The sequence below is a fragment of the Nematolebias whitei genome, chromosome 13 (genome assembly GCF_014905685.2).
Source record: "Nematolebias whitei isolate Nwh7 chromosome 13, NemWhi1, whole genome shotgun sequence".
NCBI lineage: Eukaryota > Metazoa > Chordata > Actinopteri > Cyprinodontiformes > Rivulidae > Nematolebias > Nematolebias whitei.
Window position 1 is genome coordinate 30,686,640 of NC_056510.1, and position 9,347 is coordinate 30,695,986.

Genomic DNA, 9,347 nt, shown 5'->3' on the forward strand with positions numbered 1-9,347 from the left:
GTATGTATGTATGTATGTATATATATATATATATATACACTTTTTATACCTAAAATTTCAACAGTAAGCTAATTATTTAATAAATTTTACTAAAGGGCTTTGGTGATTTTAAAAATATAACAGAAAAATGTCTAACTGTAATAAGTTATCAAAATTTGTTTCTTAAAATAATAAATTACATTGAAAAAAAAGCTTACTCTAATAAAGACGTTTTCTTCAAAAGAGGCAGGGTTGTCAACTTCTGTGAATGCTGGTGGTCCAGTACCCATGATCCTCCAGCGTGCATAGAGCATGGAGAGACCTCCAAGACTCATAAGGGCCAATCGTGTCAGCAAACCCATTCTCAGCATCTCCTTTAACTGCAAAAAAAAAACTTTAATAATCGTCACTTATTTTAAACATATCCGTTTTTGTTATTTAATGAAACCACTGTTTTATTAGTAACTACGTTGAAATTCATACAGGCTTGAATAGAAAGTGTATGGGATATACAGACCTATTCCAAAAAAATAAGACTAACATGGAAAAGCTGTTTAACTTCCATAACTCTATTCAAAAAGTTAATCTTTAATAGATGATAGATCCAGGGCCCACAATTTAAACAATTTCAAGTATTTATTAGTTTATTTTACATAATTTGGGCTTCCAGCTCATGAAACCCATGAAAACAGGAATTCAAAAAATTAGAATACTGTGAAGACATCAGACCACACTACTTCTCAGTTTTTGCAGAAAAAAAAAGAAAGAAATTAGGATCACAACAATTCAATCAAAATATGGTACTTTCAAAACGATATGTCAATCAAATACTTGATTGGGAATCCCTTTGCCTTAATCACTGCCTCGATGTGACGTGTCATTGAGGCAATCAGCCTGTGGCATTGACTGGGAGTTATGGAAGCCCAGATTTCCTTGATGCTTGCTGGCAGCTCTTCTTTGTTGTTGGGTCTGGTGCCCCTCATTTTCCTCTTGAGAATACCCCATAGATTCTCAATGGAGTTTAGGTCCGGCAGGTTGGCTGGCCAGTCAAGCACTGTGGCATGGGCATCAAACCAGGTTTTGGTGCTTCTGGTTGCACGGGCAGGGGCCAGGTCCTGCTGGAAGATGAAATCTGCATCTCCATACAGATCCTCAGCAGAAGGAATCATAAAGTCTTCTAAAACATTCTGGTAGACTGTTGCGGTGACCATGGATTTAAGAAAGCAGAGTTTACCAACACCTTCACCGGACATTGCACCCAAATCCTGGCTGACTGTGGATATTTCACATTGGACCTGTATGGGTTCTGTTCATCACCCTTCTTCCTCCAAACCCTTGGACTTTGATTTCCGAATGAAAGGCACACTTTACTTTCATTGGAAAAGAGGACCGAGGAACCCGACAGTTGTAGCTCATCTCCCGGATGCGTCTGAATGTGGTGTTTTTTGAAGCTGTGACTCCCGCCTCATTCCACTCTTTCTGGATCTCTGCCAGATTCTGGAATCTTCTCTGTTTGATAATCTGCTGAAGCCCACGGTCATCTCTTTTGCTGGTGCATCGTCTCCTGCCACATTTTGCCCTTACACTAGACTTTCCATTGCTATGTTTGGACACAGCACTCTGTGAACAGCCAGCCTCCTTAGCTATGAACTTTTGTGATTTCCCCATCCTATGGAGGGTATCAATGATGGTCTTCTGGTCAGTTATATCTGCAGTCTTCCCCATATTGAAACAAACTGAGACAATTGAACCAAACTGAAGCAATTTAATGACACCTGGGGAAACCTGTGCAGGTGCGTTGAATTTAGTAGGTCGCACACAGTTTAAAACATTCATGCCCTGCAAAATTTAGACTGATTTCTCCACAGTATTCTAATTTTTTTAAACCCTGTTTTCGTGGGTTTCATGAGCTGGAAGCCCAAATTATGTAAAAATAAACAAATAAATACTTGAAATTGTTTAAATTGTGAGCCCTAAAACTATCATATATTAAATATGAACTTTTTGAATGGAATTATGGAAGTTAATCAACTTCAATGATATTCAAATTTTTTGGAAAGGGTCTGTAATTTTGTGACATTATTCATACAAAGAGTTATGCTTTATGATAAGAACATAGAAGCTTGGTATATAAAGCATAACTTACATTAAGTGGATTTTTCCTAAAGATTAGCCGCTGGCAAAGTTCATACACGTTAACGTTACAAATGAGGAGGACATCAAAGGCTGCATTTATGCCCTGAGAAAAGATACAAGTATATACCGGTAGGTGATCAACAACAAGAATCTTAGACTCTTTTCATAAATGATATTGTTTTGAACATGAAAAAGATATAATTGGTGGATGGAATGGCTTCACAGGTAATTCAACTTTTAATACTGATGCAATTTTTCATTTTCTCTTATTAATAGTAAATGAGAGTAAATCAGCAATTCTAAAAACAAACAAAAAAGAAAATTCAAAGAAAATTTCATACCAGAACGGTGATGCCTTGTTCTTTACAAAGCATTGCTACAGCACACAATGCAAGGCTGATCACAACCCATTTTAAAGAGAAGCTGTCACTTCCTGACAAGACAGATACAAAACAGATTACAGCAGTCCCTCACTACTTTGCAGTTTGTTTATCGCGACTTCGCTATATCGCAGTTTTTCAAAGTAAGATTGGACATGACACAACTGTCTGATTGATGGATGAGCCATGGATTGTTTATTTAAAATAAATTATTTTAAACGATTTTGCACCGTGTGTGCAGCCCACAAGTGCAGGGGAAGCTCCCTCCTGCAGCTGATCAGCTGATTTCCTTCTCTGCCACACTTCTCCTGCTGCAGCCTTGTAAAGGGTTAACCTAGAGCTGGACAATAATTCGATACCGATACATCTCGCGATATATTTTTATTCAATAACGATGATATGAGTTTTAAGCACATTTTCGATATTTCGATAGGATTACAGCGTTTCACTGACACATTTCTTTTTCTGTTTGGGTTGAAGCGGTCACTTCAGTTTCAACCCGGACAGAAAAAAGTGCGACACAACTACGTAAGTGCATGGTGACGTAATGTTACGCAGAGCTCAAGTCTAGAAGGCGTTAGTGGTAGCAGGCTAAGCTAGGCTAATCTCCAACGCGCGTTAAGTTTTTGCTTCAAAATGAGTGCCAATGATCGTCAGAATTTGACTGAACAAGGTTTCACAAGCAAAGAGAAAGCAGATGACATCACTGATGAGAGAGAAAAGACTAATTTGCTGGTTTGGAAGTGGTTCGGCTTTTTAAGATCTGACAAACTGCAGGTTTCAGTCAGTGTGCTGCAAAATGTGACGGAGAGTCGTTCTAACTAGCGGTTGGAATATTTAACTTGTTCCACTTGACAGAATATGCTGATGAAGCACAATAAAAGTTTGAGCCAACGTGTCCCTGAAACACCCCCAGCGCTGCATTTTTTTTTAAATCATTTATTCATTAATTTAAAATAAAACAAATTCATCAAAAAGAAAAAGAAAACACTGAATGAAAAGATTGCAGAAAGAAGAAAAATATTATCATCTGCCCCTAATTTAAAAAATACAAAATAACTACAAAACAAACAACAACCTTGACTTGAACAATCTCCAAACTGAAAACAAAAAAACTTCAGGTATCCTTCACCTGGTACTATACTTTCCTAACAACTTTAACTATCATCTTTTTAAACATATAAATTGTTTTAGAATTTTTTATGGTGATAAAGACAATTCCATAATCCTGTTCCCTGAATTACATCACAGCTCCTTCAGAATAGTTCTAAATGGAGGTTTTACAAACATTTACATTCCCTTAAGGTTATTTTTACAAATTTTAATCGAATATTTGGGGCTAATATTTTTGAGCTTTATACGTGACTTGTAAAATACTATATTCAACCAAATCATAACATTTTAATAATTTCAATTGATGAAATAATATATTTGTTGGGTGACCATAGCACTTCATACTACTAATAATTCTTATAGCTCTTTTTTGTAAAAATAAAAATAGGATTTGTAATTGTTTTACATGCTTTTCCCCAAACTTCAGTACAATAGATTAAATATGGAACAATCATTACATTATACAATATATACAAAGCTTTGTCATTCAAAAACTCTTTTACTTTATACAGTAATGCAATTGATTGTTATTTTTAAGTAATTTACATGAGATTTTCACGTCAGCTTCTCATCAATAATGACACCCAAAAATTTTATTTCATTAACAACAAATTTCAATGCTGTCAATTTTAAAGTTGTTGTTTAAAGTTAAAACTATTAATATTGACAAAGTTGAGAATTTTATCTTGATGCATGCTCATGCTAATTGAGAATTTTATGTTTATTTGACAGTGATTTCAATTTTTTGAAGGCTAAATACAAATAAAAGGTGAACACTAATTTATTTGTATAGTTTGTAGTTTTGCTGAGGCTTTTATATTGTTTATATCGATATTGAATTATATCGTTATCGACCGAAATTAAGAAATATATCGTGATAAAAGTTTTGGGCATATCGTCCAGCCCTAGGTTAACCCTTTGCTGTCCAAATGCAACGATCGAATTTTGTCTTCCAACTTAAAATTCAAAGTATGTCACATTGTAAAATCATCATAATCACAAAATACAAAAGCGTTACAAGTTATTTTGAATTATTTTAGAATTTTTATGTTCAGTTGTTGAAGTGTAATTAAAGAAGTACATTTCTGCTCCGTGCTGCAGAGCTGAAGCTGTGCGACATCCGTTTGATGTCCTGCTGCACTTCTCTTCTCTACAATTTAAATGTAAATACAGTAATATTTTAAATAAACAATCCATGCTGTATGGATTGTTTATTTTAAATGTTACTGTATTCAATTTAAATTGTTTATTTAAGGAGGGCGATTGGGAGTAACAGGTGATGAGTGAGTGTGATTGCAGCCTCACATATCATGACAAAGTTTACTATACTTGAACTGAACTTAGACTACTGTATCCTTACTTGGCAGTTTTTCACTTATCGTGGGTGGGCGTGGTCCCTAACACCCACGACAAATGAGGGACTACTGTACAAACAGTTTGAGGTTCAAGGGAAGAAGGTGAAATAGGTGCATGTACTTGGAGCTACTTGGAATTGATACGTACCTTTGTTAAAAGCTCTACAGTAAGTGAGGAAAGAGAACTGAAAGAACAGCGTGCACAGAAGGTCGGCTCGGCCCACAATTCCTGCCACCTTATGAAGGAGAAAATAATAAAAAACGTCAGAGATTCAACAGTTTAAAACATACAGCATCAAAGAAAATTTAACTATCAAACAAACTTAAAATACCAGCATTTCTGTAGGCATTTGTGTCCATGAAATAAAGATTTTGTTATACTTGCATCATATTAGATTGTGAATCCAGTTACAACTGGAAGCTTAATAACAAAAGTAGGAAGAAAAAAAATGTGTTACCCACATGGCTTGGTAGTGTGTGTATACTGTGTACAGTGTGTGGGTACAGAATGGTTGGCATCCTGGGGTTGCTTGCTTTGATATTTACAGCAGGCCTAAGCTTACAGTCTGCTTCCCTCACGCCACCCCCACCCAGCTCTCATCCAGTCCTCACTCTGCATGATTAAAGAGAATGTAGAGGGAATTGCTGCCTCCCAGCCAAGCTTTACAGCAACAATACATATGCTGGCAGATCAATAAGCATCCGACACAGATAATAGTCAGGCCATGCTATGACATACACCTTGGCCCTGCACTACCAGCTGAGACAGGGCTTTGTCTAGGTATGGAAGCACTGAATGTTTAGTATTAAAACCTCTGGATTGGAAGGTCAAGATGCCATGGTGTTGTCATAAGGAATGCATATTGGTGAGGGTTTTTTTAGTTGATAATTTTTTTTTCATTGAACCTTTATTTATACAGGTTAGTCTCACTGAGCCTCAAAGACTCATTTACAAGAGAAACCTGCTTTAAACAAAGAACACAGACGAGGTACAAACAACAATAGACAATCATATACAAAGCATATAACATGAAAAAGTAAATAGAAGAAATGAAAAAAAAAAAAGAAACAAAAACAGCTACATTGTAAAGTGATGTAAAATACTAAAACTAGGAACATGTCTGTGTTGTTTTTTTATGAACTTAGCAGTTGTTTAAAATCCCTCAGAGAGGTCAAGGTCGAGAGCTTCAGATCTTGTTGCAAGGTGTTCCAGAAAACAGGAGCGGAGGAGAAGGCCCTTTTGCCAAGTTCGGTCCGCACTGAGTGTACACTGCCCTGAGAGTGCATGCTGTAGCTGCACTCACATAGTGACATGTAGGAGGAGCTGTAAGAAGGCAACAAACCAAGAAGTGATTTAAAGATGAAAATGTACCAGTGAGAGAGTCTGCATGAAGTTAATGATGTCCAGTTAACCAGTGAATGCAGGGTGCAGTGATGGGTACGGTAGTTACAACCAGTTATGAATCTTAGTGCACCGTTATAGACAGCATCCAACATCTGCAGGATGCTTTTCGAACCGTTCATGTAAATAATGTCATCATAGTCAACGGAGGGAAGGAAAGTCACAGTTACAAGGTGTTTCCTAGCATTCAGAGTTAGGCAGGATTTATTTTCTGAAAAGAAACCCAGTTTTCCTTTCAGTTTCTTTACCCAGTTTTCGACACGGGGCTTAAAAGAGAGATGCAAAGATACTAAAGTATTTATAAGAATCGACAAACTCAATAGGGACACCATTCGAAGTTACAATAGAAGGGAGGACTGCTGATACAGAATCCCTGTTTGAAAACAATATTCCTTTGCATTTATCAGAATTTAGCACAAGAGTGAGGCGGAACAAATACCAAATTTTTTTTCCACAATAAAATGTAAAAGAAAACAGTAATAAGATCTAAGATATGAACTAAGAAAAACATTAAAAAAAAAACCACTAAGCACAATAGCATAAAAACAATAAACACAATATGCCGAACATCAGCATTTGATGGTTTTCCAGAATCTTTTAGGATCATTTAGATCTTTGGAGGTCTGAGATAAGAAGTACCGATATTTACGTTTTGCAGCTTTGATGGAACCTGTACATTGATTCCAAAGCTGTCGAAAATGCAACCAGTGTCTGAACCAGAATCTCTGGCTCAGAGTTTGAGCTAAACAATACTGCACTGGGCTATACAGGTGCATAACTGGAGCTAACCCAGTTTGAATTCAAGAAAGAAAAAAAGGAAGAGCAACTTAAGAATATGAGTATAGCAGAAAATTATGCAAATATAAAAAATAAGAAAAAAAAAATCAAAAGTTCATGCTCAATAATCCAGGTAAAAAAAAAAATCCAACAAAGTTAGGTCAGGTCCTCTGGACGGTTTATTTTTGTTGAAAAGTTTCATCTTTCATCCAAAAGACTTAATCAGTCCAAGAAGCCGCAACAAACACAGTTTGTTGAGTTTGTTGTGGCTCCTTGGACTGATGAAGAAATTTAACTGAATTGTCTTAAGCACTAAGAAAAAGAGAGGGTTACTGCAACAAAACGTGATGTCTGATCAGGATAGTAAAAATAGTTAAAAAGTTTAAGCATCTCATAGGCAATAAATTAACCATGGTTTATTACGATAACACAATAACAAAATTTACTGGGCGATTCATTGTCTCAGAAATTATTGCAATAAACGATAATATTGTTTAAGAAGAAATGCTTGTTAATTTGTTTTGCGTGTTGTACCTTTTTTCGACCACCGGATGGCAGTATAAGACTGTCTGAACCGAAGGATAGAAAGTAAGGGAGTGAGCAGCGTGACTCTAACAAAATGGGAGGGAGGCTCCTTGACGTGACGTGCTGTCTCTCTTCGGTTCTCAAAATGGCGGACGCTCGGTGTGGTTTGAGCTCTTTAGCATAGCATTTCTCACACAAAGCTTTTAATTAAAAAAATCAGTAAACAAGTTCTCAGCTTCTTTTTGCAGATTTTTATTTTTTTTTTACACAAAGGCACAGGTTTCATTCGGAGTTCGGCAAGACATAATTTTTTTCCTGAGGTCGTTCTGTTAGCTTAGCTTGTAGCTTAGCTTCTTTTAATGATCCAAAAACGTGATTTTGGATGGTTAAAATGGATTTTAAAGAGAAAAGAGAAAAGAAGGGGTCAGTGAAGAGGGCCGGAGTTGAGCTTTTTGTCATACAGTCTTGTCTTCAGTAGAAAGAGAGATGAAGAAACGATAAAGCCGATAAATGAAAATGAGGTAGATAATTTTCCTTTATCATGCGATTAATATGTTTATCAGTATTTCCCCTACCATTATACAAGCGGTGCGCCCCGCCCCGTCAACAGAACCGAGCGCCCCGTCTACCGAACTGTCTACCCCACCCCCAACCACCCGTCGGCACTGACGTAACGTTAAACTAGCGGCTCGCAATGCAGGTGCACTAGCTAAAAAGCTAAAGGCAGCATCTTCCTTCATGCTGAACCATCACGTTGAACGCACCCCCGCCACTCGAAAACTGTCGGGACAAACAGCGCACGGCTCAGATGTGCTTCTGTCTCACCCCCCCCCCCCCACCCCCACGTTCAGACATTATTTTCTGGCCTAAAATTACTTAAATGAAAAATAAAAACCTCATTTAATGAAACTCTACTTACACTTTCTGTGTGAATTGGGTGTGCAGCAAAAAAGATGGCAGCAAGCAGAGAGGTCTTTGGAGCATGATTCAATGTCCGCCCCTTGTCATCATAATCCAGTCCACCGATGAGTATGGAAAACATGTCAATCATAAGGACAGATATGACAGCATGGAGGATGATGTTTAGTACATGGAAGCCAATGGGGTGCAGGCCTCCAGCTAAGAGGTAGTTTAATCTGCAACAGCAAGAGAAGAAAAATCCAAGGCAAAATGTTTATTAGGTGTAGCAAATATACAGTAAAGAAAATGTTGTTAGTTGGGTTAAGTAGAAATAGGAATGACACGACAAATATGCCACTGGGACTAGGTGGAAAATGTTGACCACTCATGGTGTAATACAGATCCATAACCACAATCACTGATACTGTTAAAATGTGGGATCTAGAGACACTGCAGAGTTTTGTGTTATATTAAAATAGAGAGCATATGTTTCCTCCACACAAAGACACTGACTAATCAAGGTAGATTCAGGTGCAAATATTCCCTGCAGCATGTCATGTAAAAAGCACATCAAGAGATTATATCACTACCAGAATGACAGTTTGGCAATAGGCGGCACTGTCAAAGAGCATGTGTGACATTGTGCCAGAAATATTCTTTAGTTAAGTCGTGCCATTAACCAATTAATCATAAACTAAACGCACTGACGTTTATAACGTGCTATTTTATGTTTGGCACCTGTCCCATGTCACAGAACTTCCTAAGGCTTTCTACATTACT

The 9,347-nt window shown here is 37.1% G+C and overlaps 1 protein-coding gene across 1 annotated transcript in view; it reads right to left on the reverse strand.

Annotated features, from left to right (window-relative positions):
• tmtc4 (transmembrane O-mannosyltransferase targeting cadherins 4) overlaps window positions 1-9,347 on the reverse strand; it is a 26,919-nt gene that overhangs the window by 14,324 nt on the left and 3,248 nt on the right. The window contains exons 3-7 of the mRNA XM_037686685.1: window positions 8,587-8,803; window positions 5,112-5,199; window positions 2,457-2,548; window positions 2,126-2,218; window positions 198-359 (exon numbers count right to left, since the gene is read on the reverse strand). Coding sequence (XP_037542613.1) covers window positions 198-359; window positions 2,126-2,218; window positions 2,457-2,548; window positions 5,112-5,199; window positions 8,587-8,803 — 652 coding nt within the window. The remainder of the gene's footprint in view (window positions 1-197; window positions 360-2,125; window positions 2,219-2,456; window positions 2,549-5,111; window positions 5,200-8,586; window positions 8,804-9,347) is intronic.